We start from the raw sequence: 18150 nt of genomic DNA, 5'->3' as shown, positions 1-18150 counted from the left end.
ACGAAATGTTCTAGTGTAGGCGAAACGCAACAAAAATGTTAGACAAACATGGTTCCGATGTTCGAATTGGACAGTCTCTATTGTATTGGCCAACATCTATGTTATACACATAATTCATTCACTGAGCAACGGACGATTGTCCAGCCCAATTCACCTGTGATATCTCTGCCCGGCACGTTTACACCTTCCTTCTGTTCTTTAAACATATTCTTGCTGGTGTAGTATGTACTCAGGTTGTTATATCGATGTTTCTTTTCTCCAGGAGCCAGTATTAGCTGGTAGCAGGTTGTATAAATGTATATGTAATTTTGATTCATAAAACAGTTCATTCTCTGTCTACTTAGGAGAGTTTCCGCTCTCGTCGTGATGAGTTTTTATGCTAGCTTTATTCCGCAAGTAAGTGTCAGATATCAAACAGGTAGAAGACTGACTCTCCATCCACGTATACAAATTAAATCCAATTAGCATACAAAACTAATTTTGTCGCACTTGTCTCAGGTGAACGCAGAAAGAAAGACGTGAAAAGAGTGTTAAAGTGCCTTGCCCAACTCGAGATTACGTGGATTTAAATGTAGAATCATTAACGCGATAGCTCGATAAGTTTGAATAAGTGCGTTGTAAGGTTGGAAGTGATGGATTCGAATAGGAGTACAGATAAAACTGACCGCAGTGCGATGACTAATGGTGACCACCAGCAAAACAATGCCGCAGCAATACCCACAGCGATGGAGTCCGAAAACAAGGCCGCTACCACCATTCAAGAGACCTCGCTTTCAGTGACGAATAACTTGAGCGGGACAGCAGATAAGGAAACACCCAAGACTACCAATTGGGTCAAGTTTGATGATGAAGATAATGGCGGTAAAAAGGTACTTTTTATCAAATGAAAATGTTATTTAGTGGCTTCGATTGATGTAAAACAGCCATTTAAGCTTCAGTAATTTTCCTTACATCTGCGATAAAACTTTAAAATCCATTTCAACTTTAACTTTTTTATTCAATACAAAATTTATATACCTATCTCTATAATGTTTCAGTATATTATTTCAATGCCCCAAGTTCGTTAGCTCCGGCATTTGATAGACGACGAACGTATTCAAAATAAATACGCAAAGCATACATTCCAAATCCGAGGCCAATGGAATTTCTGTATGGATGTAGTTGTTATTGCACCTTCTAATCACCTATAAAGTGCCACAGATAGGGTTGAAGTATGCATTTGCATAGAGGCTGCTGCTTACCGACAGGCCTGATAAACGACGAGCAAATTGTTTAGTCGTCACGTGTTACCATTTTTCCGCTTCATTTAGATTCATCAATGAATCAAAGTGGACGGCTAGCGGGCTGAGCTTGTTAGTGTTGTTTGTAACTATAGTCGTAGCTGCTGGAGTACTTCAACATGATTTACAATAGGCAGACAAGCAGAAATAGGTTACCTGGCGACATAGTTTACAGCAATGGTTTTCTGTACACCGCACATTTTTTTTCTTAGAATTGATTACAATAGTTATTGCAAACATTTCAATAAAATCACAATACAGTCGACTCTCTACAACTCGATATATTCTCTAACTCGATGGATTTTTCGGTCCCGTCGATGGTGGTGAGAATGGGTAAAGAAGGATATGTACGAATTGTTTAATGAATAATTATCGCAATTTAATTCAAATAAACTTCTAATTTTGTGTGTATGTTCTTTGATGGTACACTAACAATGCTCTAAAAATAATGAAAAATAATAATTCATTACGGCACTACAAGGGAATAAAAATTAATCAATCTCACCCCATAGATGGAGTGACATTGGGTCATTGTAATTGCTTTATGCTTGAAGAAATTGCTCTAGAATCTTTTGGGGAATTCCCCTAGGATTTCTCCTCAAATTCCTTTCGATTTCTTCCAAAACCCCTCTGGGATTGTTCTGGAATTCTTTCTGATATCTCTTTAAATTCTTCTGGAAACCCCACTATTCTTGAAGATATCACTCTGCGATTAGATATTTTTTTGAGGGTCTTCCAAAGATTTTCTAGGGCTCAAATAGAAATTCTTCTGGAATTCCACCGAACTCTGAGATTCTTCCGAAAATGTTTCTAAGATTTTACCGGTAATGCTCATAGGATTCTTACGAAAATGCCTTTGAACTCTAACGAAAATCATCTGAGAAACTTTCGGAAATGCTTTTGGAATACTTTAGAAAATCCTTCTGGAATTCTTCTAAAAAACCTCTGTAATTTTCTGCATCAATATTCTTATAACATTATACTTCTGGGACTCTTCCTAAAATCCTGTTGAAATTCTCCCGGATATTTTTTGAGGAATCTTCCAGAAAACCTTATGGGATTTTTTCGGAAATCTGTCTGAGGATCCTCTGAATACTTCCTACTAGATTTTTTTTTCGAAGATTCTTTCATAAGTTCTTCCAAAATTACTTCTAGGATGCTTCTGGGCATTCCTCCTGGATTTTTCAAGAAATTTTCTGTGATTATTCTTTCGAGTATCTCCCTAGGATTCATCCGGAAATCCTGCTGGAATGCTTTATACTATCTTTGAAAGATACTTCCAGATTTTTTTCTCTGGGTTTATTCCTGCTCTTCCGTAAAAGTTTTTGAGGTTCATCCGGAAATACCAAATCATCCAGATATCATTCACGGATGCTACCGGAAGTTTTAATGAGACTCTACCGTGAATCGTTCTGATATTCTTACGGTAATAACATTGGGATTCTTCAGACAATAATTCTTTGACACTTCCGAATATATTTCATGAATTCTTCTAAATCTTTCTGGTAATGTTTTTGGGATTGTAGAAAGATTTCCGGATGAATTCTGGGAGAATTTGCGAAAGAATCACAGAGAGATGTCTGATTCAACTTTGGGGGAATTCATGGAAAAATTACTTATGGATTTCCGTAAAAATCTGAAAGAGTCCCCAGAAGTTATTCAGGAGGAATACCTGTAAGATTTTTTAGGAAATTCCCAGGTTTTTTTTTAAGATTTCACTAAGACATTCGGAAAAAATCCTGAAAATTTTTAGGAATAATTCCAGAGCGATGTTCGAAAGATTTACGGAAGAACAAATAAAATTTTCGGAACTGTTTCAGGGAAACATTTATAAGAGTATTAGAAACATTCCGTAAGAACCTCAGTGATATTTTTTAAGAGTCCCGGATGGCTGTCCGGATGTTTTTTTTTAATTAACTGATAAATCACACAAAAAAAATCAAGAACATTTCCCGAAGAATCACAAAATCAGAATTCCAAACGGATATTCGAAAACTTCCATGAAAGATTTCTGAAAAAACTAAAGCAGGATTCCATTAGAATTGAAGAAGAATTTATAGAACAGGGCCGGGAGTATTTCCGAACAATTTCTGATGAGTATTCAGATGAATTTCTGAGAAAATTTTTGAAAAAATTCGGATGGATTTCCATAAAACAGATTGTTAAATAAATTCGCGAGAGATATCTGGAAGAATTTCCGGACAGGATTTCCGAAAGTATTCCATAGGGATTTGCGGAAGAATTCCAAGAATTTGAACGAAATAATCTGACAGTGAAAGAACAGATTTGTTATTATAGTTTCAGACGGATTTCCGGGAGAATCCCAGAAGAATCGGAATAATCCTGAGAGAATCTAAGAAATATTCAAAAAAGTCTCAGGGACATTCATGAAAGTCAGATTCAAAAAATCAGATGGTATAATGTAATAATTTTGGATGGAATTCCGGAAGAAATCCTGAGGGATTTTTGTAAGGAACCCGAAAGATTTCTGGAAAAAATCTTCGAAAGATATTCAGAAGAATGACAGATCTTTTTAAAGAATTCCATCCCTCTGAAAAGGAATCATAGAAACATTTTCTGCAGAATTCCAGGGAAATTTTACGGTTGAAATGCAGAAGACTTCCATAAAAATCCAAGACGACTTTGCGGGATAATCCAAGAGAAAGTCTTCCTGGTACTTTTTTTCGGAAGAATCACAGAGCGATCAGAGAGATAACTATAATAATTTCAGAAAGATTTCCGAAGGAAACTAAGAATACCTTCCGAGAGATTTTTGGAAGAATCCCAGAAGGGTTTTTCTGAAGAACCCCACAGGGATTCTTGGAAGATTCTCCGAAAGATTTGCTGTAGAATCATAAATAAATTGCAAAGGGAATCCCAGAAGCATTTCCAGAATAATTGGACGGATGAAAGTACCATATCTTCTCTTATGGCAGTTGATAAAAACTTTTGTCTATAAGCGTCTTTTCATGGGTTTTTACTATCAAACAAATTTGCTTTATTAAAACAAATTCGACAGATAATTCCTTTGCTTTAAGAGACAGAGAGGTGCGATATTCAGCAAATATTTTATGATCTGTAACAGTTATCTGCGCCATTTTGCGCCGAAGGCAGTTATAGGGGCCTAAACTACCCCTTACTTTGTTACAACAACAGATAGCGTGATGATATGTTCATCAAAAACATAAATTTTTTCATGACAAACAACTTTGTAGAAAACTTAAAAAATGTTAAAAATCTTGGAAAAAAGTTGTGATAAAAATATGATTTTTAAGGGCCATTTACATACAACGGCATATATCTCAAAAAGTATAAGAGATAGAAAAATCGTGTCTTCGACAAAGTTGTTTCAAAATGCCAATTCTACAACTTTGCCGAAGACACCATATGCCTATCTAAATGTTTAAAAAAAAATAGTTATTCTATCTCACTGCTAGGTGGATTGATCACAAATCTTTGTGCGTCAAAAAATGCGCTTCAATATACCAAGAAACTTCTCCGAACAAACTATATCGCTAAAATCAAAGGTTTTGGCGCTATTCAAAAAGCGCATGAAAACGAGAAAATAAAACACAGTGTAATCTCATCCCCTAGATCAGACAATAATTCCTTGACTCTTCCGAATATATTTCATGAATTCTTCTAAACATCTTTCTGGTAATGTTTTTGGGATTGTAGAAGGATTTCCGGAAGAATTCTGGGAGGATTTGTGAAAGAATCACAGAGAGATTTCTGAATGAACTTTGAGGGGATTTCTGGAAAAAATACTTATGGAGTTGTGTTTGATCCTTCGACCTGGTTGCTTGCTCCTGCGGGGGCGGGCGACTAGGGCAGGATCAAACATGTCGCGCGTCGGTCGAATGAAAGTGAAAAAAGGCGTGATCCGTTAGTTGTGTTTGATCCTTCGACCTGGTTGCTTGCTCCTGCGGGGGCGGGCGACTAGGGCAGGATCAAACATGTCGCGCGTCGGTCGAATGAAAGTGAAAAGTGGCGTGATCCGTTAGTTGTGTTTGATCCTTCGACCTGGTTGCTTGCTCCTGCGGGGGCGGGCGACTAGGGCAGGATCAAACATGTCGCGCGTCGGTCGAATGAAAGTGAAAAAAGTGGCGTGATCCGTTAGTTGTGTTTGATCCTTCGACCTGGATGCTTGCTCCTGCGGGGGCGGGCGACTAGGGCAGGATCAAACATGTCGCGCGTCGGTCGAATGAAAGTGAAAAGTGGCGTGATCCGTTAGTTGTGTTTGATCCTTCGACCTGGTTGCTTGCTCCTGCGGGGGCGGGCGACTAGGGCAGGATCAAACATGTCGCGCGTCGGTCGAATGAAAGTGAAAAGTGGCGTGATCCGTTAGTTGTGTTTGATCCTTCGACCTGGTTGCTTGCTCCTGCGGGGGCGGGCGACTAGGGCAGGATCAAACATGTCGCGCGTCGGTCGAATGAAAGTGAAAAAAGGCGTGATCCGTTAGTTGTGTTTGATCCTTCGACCTGGTTGCTTGCTCCTGCGGGGGCGGGCGACTAGGGCAGGATCAAACATGTCGCGCGTCGGTCGAATGAAAGTGAAAAGTGGCGTGATCCGTTAGTTGTGTTTGATCCTTCGACCTGGTTGCTTGCTCCTGCGGGGACGGGCGACTAGGGCAGGATCAAACATGTCGCGCGTCGGTCGAATGAAAGTGAAAAGTGGCGTGATCCGTTAGTTGTGTTTGATCCTTCGACCTGGTTGCTTGCTCCTGCGGGGGCGGGCGACTAGGGCAGGATCAAACATGTCGCGCGTCGGTCGAATGAAAGTGAAAAGTGGCGTGATCCGTTAGTTGTGTTTGATCCTTCGACCTGGTTGCTTGCTCCTGCGGGGGCGGGCGACTAGGGCAGGATCAAACATGTCGCGCGTCGGTCGAATGAAAGTGAAAAGTGGCGTGATCCGTTAGTTGTGTTTGATCCTTCGATCTGGATGCTTGCTCCTGCGGGGGCGGGCGACTAGGGCAGGATCAAACATGTCGCGCGTCGGTCGAATGAAAGTGAAAAAAGTGGCGTGATCCGTTAGTTGTGTTTGATCCTTCGACCTGGATGCTTGCTCCTGCGGGGGCGGGCGACTAGGGCAGGATCAAACATGTCGCGCGTCGGTCGAATGAAAGTGAAAAGTGGCGTGATCCGTTAGTTGTGTTTGATCCTTCGACCTGGTTGCTTGCTCCTGCGGGGGCGGGCGACTAGGGCAGGATCAAACATGTCGCGCGTCGGTCGAATGAAAGTGAAAAGTGGCGTGATCCGTTAGTTGTGTTTGATCCTTCGACCTGGTTGCTTGCTCCTGCGGGGGCGGGCGACTAGGGCAGGATCAAACATGTCGCGCGTCGGTCGAATGAAAGTGAAAAAAGGCGTGATCCGTTAGTTGTGTTTGATCCTTCGACCTGGTTGCTTGCTCCTGCGGGGACGGGCGACTAGGGCAGGATCAAACATGTCGCGCGTCGGTCGAATGAAAGTGAAAAGTGGCGTGATCCGTTAGTTGTGTTTGATCCTTCGATCTGGATGCTTGCTCCTGCGGGGGCGGGCGACTAGGGCAGGATCAAACATGTCGCGCGTCGGTCGAATGAAAGTGAAAAGTGGCGTGATCCGTTAGTTGTGTTTGATCCTTCGACCTGGATGCTTGCTCCTGCGGGGGCGGGCGACTAGGGCAGGATCAAACATGTCGCGCGTCGGTCGAATGAAAGTGAAAAAAGTGGCTTGATCCGTTAGTTGTGTTTGATCCTTCGACCTGGTTGCTTGCTCCTGCGGGGGCGGGCGACTAGGGCAGGATCAAACATGTCGCGCGTCGGTCGAATGAAAGTGAAAAGTGGCGTGATCCGTTAGTTGTGTTTGATCCTTCGATCTGGATGCTTGCTCCTGCGGGGGCGGGCGACTAGGGCAGGATCAAACATGTCGCGCGTCGGTCGAATGAAAGTGAAAAAAGTGGCGTGATCCGTTAGTTGTGTTTGATCCTTCGACCTGGTTGCTTGCTCCTGCGGGGGCGGGCGACTAGGGCAGGATCAAACATGTCGCGCGTCGGTCGAATGAAAGTGAAAAAAGGCGTGATCCGTTAGTTGTGTTTGATCCTTCGACCTGGTTGCTTGCTCCTGCGGGGGCGGGCGACTAGGGCAGGATCAAACATGTCGCGCGTCGGTCGAATGAAAGTGAAAAGTGGCGTGATCCGTTAGTTGTGTTTGATCCTTCGACCTGGTTGCTTGCTCCTGCGGGGGCGGGCGACTAGGGCAGGATCAAACATGTCGCGCGTCGGTCGAATGAAAGTGAAAAGTGGCGTGATCCGTTAGTTGTGTTTGATCCTTCGACCTGGTTGCTTGCTCCTGCGGGGGCGGGCGACTAGGGCAGGATCAAACATGTCGCGCGTCGGTCGAATGAAAGTGAAAAAAGGCGTGATCCGTTAGTTGTGTTTGATCCTTCGACCTGGTTGCTTGCTCCTGCGGGGACGGGCGACTAGGGCAGGATCAAACATGTCGCGCGTCGGTCGGATGAAAGTGAAAAAAGGCGTGATCCGTTAGTTGTGTTTGATCCTTCGACCTGGTTGCTTGCTCCTGCGGGGGCGGGCGACTAGGGCAGGATCAAACATGTCGCGCGTCGGTCGAATGAAAGTGAAAAGTGGCGTGATCCGTTAGTTGTGTTTGATCCTTCGACCTGGTTGCTTGCTCCTGCGGGGCGGGCGACTGGGGCAGGATCAAACATGTCGCGCGTCGTTCGCTTACCACGGTGGAATAGTATCGCGGATCGCGTTAGTAGTGTTTGATCCTTTGATCTTGTCGCTTGCTCCTGTGGGGCGAGCGACGAACACTTGTTCGGCGTTCAATGGTGAGTAATATCGCGAATCCGGTTAGGCGCATTCATTTCCAATTATATGTTTATCGTTTACCAAAACGAATCCTTTACCCAAACCTTTCCCATATCCAAACTCCCAGTGTCTACTTGTGGAAGTGCAGAGGACTCCTCGGCTTCCATAAAGCAAGTAACACGTCAACATTTCCCTCCCATCCCCAAATTGACCTGCATTCGGACGCAGCCGGCGCCGTTATTGTTTGTTATAATAATGAGAGCACCAGTACTTACACATTGAGGATGCTACTGATCCCGAGTAGTGTCTGTTGGTTCCCTGTGTAAGTACAGCTGTTCTTGCAATAACGGAGTAGCATCTGCGGGCGGTCAATCATGCTCATGCTCATGCTCATTTCTGGAAAAAATACTTATGGATTTCCGTAAAAATCTCAAAGAGTCCCATGAGGATTTATGGAAGAATTACAAATAGGTTTTTGGATGTATTTCATAGTGATAACCAAAAGAATCCCAGAAGTTATTCCGGAGGAATACTTGTAAATTTTATTTAGGAAATTCCCAGGGTTTTTGAAAGATTTCACAAAGACATCTGGAAGAATTCCTGAAAATTTTCCGGAATAATTCCAGAGCGATGTTCGAAAGATTTACGAAAGAACAAATGAAATTTCCGGAACTGTTTCAGGGTAACTTTTATAACAGTATTAGAAACATTCCGTTAAAATCCCAGTGATATTTTTTAAGAGTCCCGGATGGCTGTCCGGATGTTTTTTTAATGAACTGATTAATCACAGAAAAAAAATCAAGAACATTTCCCAAAGAATCACAAAAAGATTGTATCAGAATATCAAAATTCCAAACGGATATTCGAAAACTTCCATGAAGGATTTCTGAAAAAAAAAACTAAAGCAGGATTCCGTTAGAATTGAAGAAGAATTTCTAGAACAGGGCCAGGAGTATTTCCGAACAATTTCTGATGAGTGTTCAGAAGAATTTCTGAGAAAATTTTTGAAAAAAATCGGATGGATTTCCATAAAACAGATTGTTAAATAAATCCGCGAGAGATATCTGGAAGAATTTCCGGACAGGATTTCCGAAAGTATTCCATAGGGGTTTGCGGAAGAATTCCAAGAATTTGAACGAAATAATCTGACAGTGAAAGAAAAGATTTTAGTTTCAGACGGATTTCCGGGAGAGACCCAGAAGAACCGGAATAATCCTGAGAGAATCTAAGAAATATCCAAAAAAGGCCCAAGTACATTCATGAAAGAATTATTGATAGTTTTCTGGAAAAAAATCAGATGGTATAATGTAATAATTTTGGATGGATTTCCGGAAAAAAATCTTCAAAAGATATTCAGAAGAATCACGGGCCTTTTTAAAGAATTCCATCCCTCTGAAAAGGAATCATAGAAATATTTTCTGCTTAAATTCCAGGGAAATTTTACGGATGAAATGCGGAAGACTTCCATAAAAATCCAAGACGAATTTGCGGGATAATCCAAGAGAAAGTCTTCCTGGTACTTTTTACGGAATAATCACAGAGCGATCAGAGAGATAACTATAATAATTTCAAAAAGATTTCCGAAAGAAACTAAGAAGACGTTCCGAGATATTTTTGGAAGAATCCCAGAAGGGTTTTTCTGAAGAACGCCACAGGGATTCTTGGAAGATTCTCCGAAAGACTTGCTGTAGTATCATAAATAAATTGCAAGAGGAATCCCCGAAGCATTTCCCGAATAATCCAAAAAGGATTTTTGGACGGATCAGCTCGAGATAGGTGTATGAATGAGCAACAGAGGGATTTCCTGGTAAATTTCAGAAAGGATTTCGTATAAAGGATTCCATGAGGATTATTGGAAGAACTTCAGAGATTTTTGGGATCCCAGTGAAATTTACGGAAGAATTGATGAGGGATTCCAGGAAGAATCTCAGAAAGATTTTCCGAAAAATCCCAGGAGAATTTTCAAAACATCTTGAAGAATCCTAAAGTGATTCAATTCATAATCTCAAATGATTTCCCCGAAGAATCACAGAAAAAATGAAAGAAGATTCAAAAATAGTCACTAATGCATAAACTTTAATGTGCATGCGCTCGAGAAATGAATCATTCAATGAATCCTATGCAACAAATTATCGGCGCTATCCGTCAAATTCACTCACCAAAACCATTTTGGTGAATATAACAACACAGTTCCAGTGTTAAAACTAAAACCCCTATGGTGTTTTTGTCGACTAAGCGAACGTCAAACATGATCTCAAGTGTCAAGGTTCGTTTATGGACCCAATTTTTTAAACATTATATAGCCGTTATTGAGGCGGAAAAAAACTCTTAAGTAGTTGCAGTAACATGCTCTTTTGTGTTATTGAATAAAAACAAGATTTCATTAAAAGTTTTAGGACCCAATTCAAACGAACACGTCTCCAAATGCGACTGATTTGGAGCTGCAGAAGAGATTCACCAGCAGTTCTTATGGGAAAGCTGCCGAAGAGAATGAGGCTGCCGACAATAGTCAAACTGACAAAAGATGTTCGAAGCGTTGTAAACACGTTTCCAAAAAGCTTTTAACAGCTGTCGGTGTGAATCGGCGGATTGAGCAGCGCATAAATGTAATAAGACAAACACGTAAATTTTTTACTGATGTCCGAAAAAATTACAAAACAACTGCGGCATCGGCTTAGACTGCCGAGAATACGTAAATTCCCCTATTAGTTTTAGAAATATCAGCGTTATTAGCTGGAATATTTTATGTATTATATTTTTACGTTTTGACCCAATCTCACCCCCTAGACCCATTGTCACCCCCATCGACGGTCTCTTAAAATTTCCATACACAGTGCTCTCCGTAACTCGATATCTCTACTAGTCGATGTCACATGAGGTAAATTTCTTTCCATAGCTCTATAGGGTGCAGAACCATTTGGGCACTTCCATGATTCACTTTGGCATGGGGGGTTTTTCTCGACCGAACTGTTTGAAACTTTGCAATAAAGAGCGCTTCAGTACGACGCATATAAGGGCCAAAAATTTGCTCTGTAGCTTCAAAAAAAAACCCACTGCCGAAGTGAATCAAAAGTGCCAAGAATAGGATCCGGCTCCCTATCTATTGAAAAGTCCTGCTTATTCGGAGAAATTTCGACTAATTCTTGTTTAGAGGTAAATAAATACTTGCAAGTTGGAATGAAAGTCAAAAAACATGAAAACTGAGTGAACTCACCACAACTCGAAATCGAAGGGGTGAGTTTGAGACATGGAATAAATTTTTAATGAATGCTAGATTTGAAAAAAAAACTCCGTTAATGGACCAATGCACAAGTTCACTAATTTGACGTTTGAGTGATGCCGTATTCACTTGTTGCCATGGGCACATATATAACATGGCTCCACTTAAACGTCAAATAGTGAACTCGTGCATTGGTCCATACCTGAGACGAGACTCGCGAAGACGGTTTTCTTTTTCTGTGATTGTTGAGTTTTTTTCTTATTCCACTTTGTGTTTATACCAATTATGTGCATGCTGTTCAAATCCTCACATGAACCTCTCAGCAAAAAATGATTGAGTTTGCATCACATCGAATCATAAATAGCCTTCTTCTTCTTTCTGGCGTTACGTCCCAACTGGGACAAAGCCTGCTTCTCAGATTAGTGTTCTTATGAGCACTTCCACAGTTATTAACTGAGAGCTTTCTTTGCCGATTGACCATTTATGCATGTGTATATCGTGTGGCAGGTACGAAGATACTCTATGCCCTGGGAATCGAGAAAATTTCCTTTTACGAAAAGATCCTCGACCAGCGGGATTCGAACCCACGACCCTCAGCATGGTCATGCTGAATAGCTGCGCGTTTACCGCTACGGCTATCTGGGCCCCGTAGCCGTTTGAGTGAAATTTCATGCCAGCAAACGTAGCATACATTAGAAATAATTAATCTTCTGCTTACTGCAACTTTGGAAAAAACTTCTCCGCCGACTGAGGTTCTTAATAACAGTTTACTTAGAACACAATACTTTTCACTTTTTCAGCCATAAAAACGGTGGGCTGCATTTGACGTTTCGTGAGAGGGGAATCTGGGCTGCATATGACGTTGATATTTTTCCACTTCGCGAGTCTCTCTCAGGTCCATACTAGGAAAATAATAAACAAACAGAAGTCATTTCGTGACTCCATGTTGTTTTGAATCAATTGAAACTAGTCTAGTAACCTTTGATAATGGGCATATCAACACACAGAGAGAAAATAGCGAACAAAATCAACATCGAGATATGGAGATATCGATACCTATGAAGAGGATATCGTGATATGGAGAGAGAAATAGTATGCGGAATGAAGGGACCGTCTAAATCATCGACATATAGAGAGATATCGAGATGTGGAGAGTCGACTGTATTGGTTGTCAGTAAACATAACGTAATTCTATGAGATGAACCAGCCTAGGACTGATAAACTCAATAATTTCAAGTATTTCGTAAACAATTTCAAATAACAGTTTTCAAAATACTATGACCAAAATAATATTGCTTTCTTACAGAAGTTCATAAATGTTTTGGAAATACAGAAATTTGTTCCTCTGATTTTTTATTTTTTTTTTATTTTTTTGAGTCGGTATATTCTACAAATCGATAATTATATAAGTCAGGTCCCTTGAATATTGAATACAGTCGACGTAGTAGATCAATGAAGTATGCTCTACTTTCTGGACCAAATTCTGAATTCTGGATTTTCTGGACCACATTCTGAAGAAATTCCTCTGAGCATACATTAAAAAACACTTGTACTATCCATGCAGAAGTTCCTAAGTATGCCAAACAGGAATCTCAGGAGAAATATTTGAAATTCCTGAAGCATTCCTTTGCATATAAGAAAAATATCATTAAAAACTTGTACAATAGTCTCTGAAGGTTTCTCTGGAACATTTGAAATGTTTTATAGACATGCTTTAAAATAGTGACCAAGGCTCTGAAAAGCGACTTGCTACCTGAGAATTGCACTTTTTTGTATCTGTTGTAAGTATTGGACTGTGCACATAAAATTTAGTTTTATACGATGTAGTAAAACCATAACACAGCGTAACAAAAATGGCATTTTTGCTTGTCTCAAGGATCAAATTATGTGTCTCTAGTAGATTTTGGGTCGCTGAATTTGATGCCGTTCTCAGAATTGTTCCAGCACGTCACCATTTTTAGCTACAGGTCGCCAAAGTTGTATAAAACACAGGTTTTATTAATGTTTGCATGAAATTTAAAGTATAATTTATCAAACTTTTTTGTGATTCAATACACCAAGCATGCAAAATAGGACTTGAACTTTCAATTTAGATATAATTTGATTGTAAATTTTACCATTATATTCAGTTTAAATCGATTTTTTCAACATGCTTGCGTTGCCCATAACTGCATATTTGTCACATTCGATATTTTTGACGATTTCGAGTTAATACCGTGGAACATCATCAAATCATCAATACTTTCGACTAGCTTAATAAAATCTGTGAGATTGTTCTAGAAAGTTCGGAAAAAATACCAAGTTGTTTTGTCACATTGCTTAATATAACCGCATAACAGTCACATTGGAATTATACATGGGCCTCGTAATGTTGTGGCAAATAAATTTCTATCAGAATTATTTTCTGACTATTCAACCAATATGTGAGTTGAACTATACAAAATTTCAGCTTCATATAAGCATTGTTGAGTTCTCGGTAATTTTTTTGAAATTTTGGGGCCTTCCTATACTGACGAGAAATTCACACTTGGTGCTCCATTTACTCAATGCCTACTTTTGTCGAATGTTACAAATATGCAGTTATGGGCAGTGCAGTCTTGATATAAAATTCTTCGTTTCTCTTATATGGCATAAGACAATACTTTTCAGAACCACCAAAAAAATAACATTTTACCAGCGGAGGAATTATGAACTTTGTTGAAAAGTATTGTTTAACACATGAAGTTTGAATTTTGTGACAAATTAAGCAAATAAAATGCCATACAAGTTGGAAAACTTGCATGCAAGTTGGCTGAAATCGTCAAATTTAGCATTTTTAACAGTCAATATCTCAAAAACTAGACGTGCTGTGATATTTTTGAAAACGGCAATGGATTCAGCAACCCCAATTGAGTAAATAGTGGTATTTCGATGCTTGAGACAAAAACGTGTTCCGCAGTGTAATTGAACAATGTAACATTACACAAACCTATGAAACATGTAATAATTTAAATCGTATGGTTGTCATAATATTGTTTCAGGAATCTTCCGATCCCTTGGCACCACCTTCTACTTATAAGGCCACTGCAGCAACATCACCTGCCAAGGACGATATAACACCAGCAGTTCTGCCCACGGAATCCGTTCATGTCAATTTAGATGCCAGGATACCAAGCACACCGAAACAAGGCAGCCAAAGGAGTAGTGCTGCTCCACCATCAGCTCCGGCAAGCCTAGCACCAACGGCCAGCATCAACAAGACATCACAACCAGCAGTGATCGACATTCCGAAACAGTCCGTCAATGTTGTTCAACCGATCCAGTCAATGCGCACAATTGAACTCTCAACCGGTCGCGTTCGGGAAGGTTTCGGTAAGCGATTTGCCAATGTACATATAATAATAGACATAATCACCTGAACGATTCCATTCAACTTTAGCAAACGGCGATGTCATCGTTACATTGTTACCAACCAATACTCGCTGGCCTTGGATAACACCGGCTGTATTCCGCCCAGAGCTCGTACCAGAGGAACTAATGGCCCAAGGGTTAACGGTAAGTAATAAACAGCTTCCATACATTTCGAAAACCTAAGTCTTCCTATCATTTTTTTTTTAATTTTCTGAAGGTGAAATCTAGACAAACGAGAGAAACAGACAGCGATTTTAGCTGAAAACGTCCAATCGATCAAGTTTTCAGCTTGAACCATTGTCTGGTTCTCTAGATTGGTGCTCTTGAAGGTTGGAGGGGTGGCTTCGATGCACATTCACCTTAAAATTGTCCATGTCGATTGAACATCGTGTTGTTTCTTTTTCAGCTCACCGTCGAGGAATACGTGCACGCCATGGAAACTCTTGTGAATGACTATCGGTTCACTATGTACAACATATGTTACAAACGAGTCTTGGTTGTGTGGATCCTGTTTGCCTTCGTTGTTTTGTTGGGACTGCTATTCTCTGGCCTATATGGAATTACACTGTTCTCGCTGGGAGTTGGTTGGCTTTTCCTTAACGCTGCCGCTATTTTCTTGTGTATGTGGGTGAAGTTACGCCTTGCCCGTGGACTCGAACGATGCATGGCTCGAGTGAACAAACAATTGATACGACATAAAATCCTGCTGGCATTGGATGACCGAGGACACATTTCTTGTCACAAGGTTAACCTTTGCTTCATGTACTTTGAACCATCGCAGTGCATCAGCTATCTGAACGAGTTTATCGAAAGGAGCGAACAGAACGGAAACACCATCGAGCCTGGATGGGAGAGTCGATTGGATGTGGCTACAAATGATATCGTGATTCAAGGAGCCAACACTACTCGCCTGTCGAGAAAGCAGGTAAGTGTCTTGGCGTTTTGCATGACTGGAAAATATATGTGTACAGAGAATGATTTATGATTTTGTAAAGAGTGTTAGTCTGAATTTGGATTTTTGCTCAGTTGCCACAAACGAACTACACTTAGGATGATGGACCTTTTGCGTGAATTTTAAAGGTGTAGCTACCTATATGAAAACTTTCCATTATATCGCTAAACGTTACAGCGATTACCGATACAATCTTATTTAGCCAAATATGAAAACCTTTGTTGTAGCTAAATGCACCCAAATACGTCCAGTACGAGACATTATGAAGTACGCATTAACCATTTATCACACAAAATTGCTAAGTTTGAAGTACGATCGTTGCCAAGCACGGACTTCAGAATAAATATAGGATACATACAAGCTCAAGTTATCCATGAGGATATCTATCTATCTAACCCGACGCCAGGCGGAAAAAGCTCTTAAGAAACGCGAATATCCTACCAGAAGCTCAACACATGAAACCTTTGTGGGATCATGAACCGAAATGTTCAGGGATAAGTTTTTTTTACAAGGATATCTGCAAACAGACTCCTGAGCAGTCTTGGGAACTGTGACCACAATTCACCACAGTTCATCGATTCTGCCATTCCACCAAAACACAAAGCAGCAGCAGCATCAATACCATCAGGCGTTGCGCTGCCAACGGTTCACACACTGCTTGACTGTTTTTGTCTCTCCACTATGACCATTTTCGGGCAGCCATTCCAAGCTGAATGATTGAAAAAAGTGTTAAATCATTCAATCGCTAATATTTCGCTTGTGTTTTCAACTAATTGAAACCTATTAGCTCTAACAGAAAGACCACAATCATTCCGTTACGATACATATAAACAAGTTCAATTTCATACTGCCTTTAACGAGCAAAAATGCAAAACCCCGAAAACCGCAAAAATCGTGTCACCACTGTGCTCGAGTCATTTCGCATTCGGGGTTGAAAAACGTTAGGAAGAAGAAGATTACATTTTTTGAAGAGCCGTGACATTTTTTGTTTTGAATCGTCATGGTTTGCTTTGGATTTTGATGGTCGTGTAGAAAGATGTAAATGTAGAGGCGGTAAATGTTTGCTCCAGTACTTTTCTCATCCCTGCTCCTGAGAATAACTCATGGAGTGTGGGGATGCCGCACCACCGACGACCCATTAAAACCAGCCCATGCATTGTACGTGAGCAATTCTCGTTGAAGTGGTCAAGTGGTGTACAGTGCACCGGCATTACCCTTGGCCTCAGACCCTGAACTCCCCGTAACCACCTTACGGTATTTCTTCAGGGAAAGGCCAGTGCATATAGCACCTAATACATGTAGCAGAAGTTGCCTAGGCAAACTGCTTCTCGTAGCCGACTTCAACAATGTTACAAGGGACCCGCCTCGGCAGGCCTGCAGAGAATTAGACAACTCTTGGTAGGTGCTGCAAACACATTTGGTATTAGCGATGGCCTTTAGTTGAGTTCCTGTTGCCAACCTCTGGGCGTTGCCTCTTTACACGCGTTGCGGACTCTTCTGGTATCTCTTAAGTTGAAGCATTGAACATCTTCCTTGATGATGAGCCCGATGGGCGTCATCCCGGCTATGGTGCACACGACTTCTTTAGAAACCGTTCGGTATGTGCTTGCTACTCTTAATCACATGATCCTATACGTATTTTCAAACCGCTTTAGGTTTCTGCTCGTTCTAAGCGCTTTTGACCACATTGGTTCTCAGTACCTTAGTATGGATAGCGCCACGCTTTCCAGGAGCTTGCGTTTGCTGGCAATTACAGCAGAGTTGTTAGACATCATCCTAAAGAGCGCCGCTAAAGCCGTAGATGCCCTTTAGCAGGCATATTAAACGTGGCTAGGGAAGCTGAGCTTGTCATTACCCAATAATTACCCCAATATCCCTTAGGTATCGCTTGGACTTTATGGTGCAATCACCTACCGAGATAAGCGCCCGTTGCCCGTTGCACCGCCATTTCAGTCTTGTAACGGGCCAGTCCTAGTTTCCTAGACTTCATCCATTCCTCAACTATGAAGATAGAGTACGCTGCTGTTAACTCTGCTTCCTCCATCGATTCGCCATAGACCACTAGGGTGATATCGTCGGCAAAGCCAACAATCTTAATACCTTGAGGTACTCCAGCGGTAATTCGAACGCTTTTCTGCTCCTCTTCTATGTCATGCAATATAATCCTACCATCAAAATAGCTTTCTAGAAGCTTACACAGCTGCACCGGTACCTTGAGGCGATGAAGTGCGTGGGCTAACTCAACCCAGCTTGCGCTGTTGAACGCATTCTTCACATCCAGAGTGACAACCGCGCAGTAACGGATGCCGCTCCTGTTATGCTCGATTGCCATCTCAGCTGTCTGAACGACCGACTGGATAGCGTCCAGAGTAGGTTTACTTTTCTTGAATCCAAACTGGTTGTTGGACAGGCCGTCCGCACTTTCCGTATACGCACACTTAGATTTTTTTTCACAAGCTCGGTTGTGCGAATCTCGGATTTTCAATTTCAACCGAGACTCAGCT

At 41.2% G+C, this 18150-nt stretch overlaps 1 protein-coding gene across 6 annotated transcripts in view; it reads left to right on the top strand.

The window, feature by feature from the left end:
• The first annotated feature begins 270 nt into the window (after positions 1-270).
• LOC110674005 overlaps positions 271-18150 on the top strand; it is a 31949-nt gene continuing 14069 nt past the window's right edge. For 3 of the 6 annotated variants that reach the window (XM_021844533.1, XM_021844532.1, XM_021844531.1), the window contains exons 1-4: positions 403-869; positions 14325-14655; positions 14723-14838; positions 15101-15619. In XM_021844533.1, the coding sequence (XP_021700225.1) occupies positions 633-869; positions 14325-14655; positions 14723-14838; positions 15101-15619 (1203 nt within the window). In that variant the 5' untranslated portion in view covers positions 403-632. The other 3 variants (XM_021844528.1, XM_021844529.1, XM_021844530.1) reach the window with 3 other exon arrangements.

Source organism: Aedes aegypti, chromosome 2 (genome assembly GCF_002204515.2).
Source record: "Aedes aegypti strain LVP_AGWG chromosome 2, AaegL5.0 Primary Assembly, whole genome shotgun sequence".
NCBI lineage: Eukaryota > Metazoa > Arthropoda > Insecta > Diptera > Culicidae > Aedes > Aedes aegypti.
This window is presented reverse-complemented; position numbering and strand designations above follow the sequence as displayed.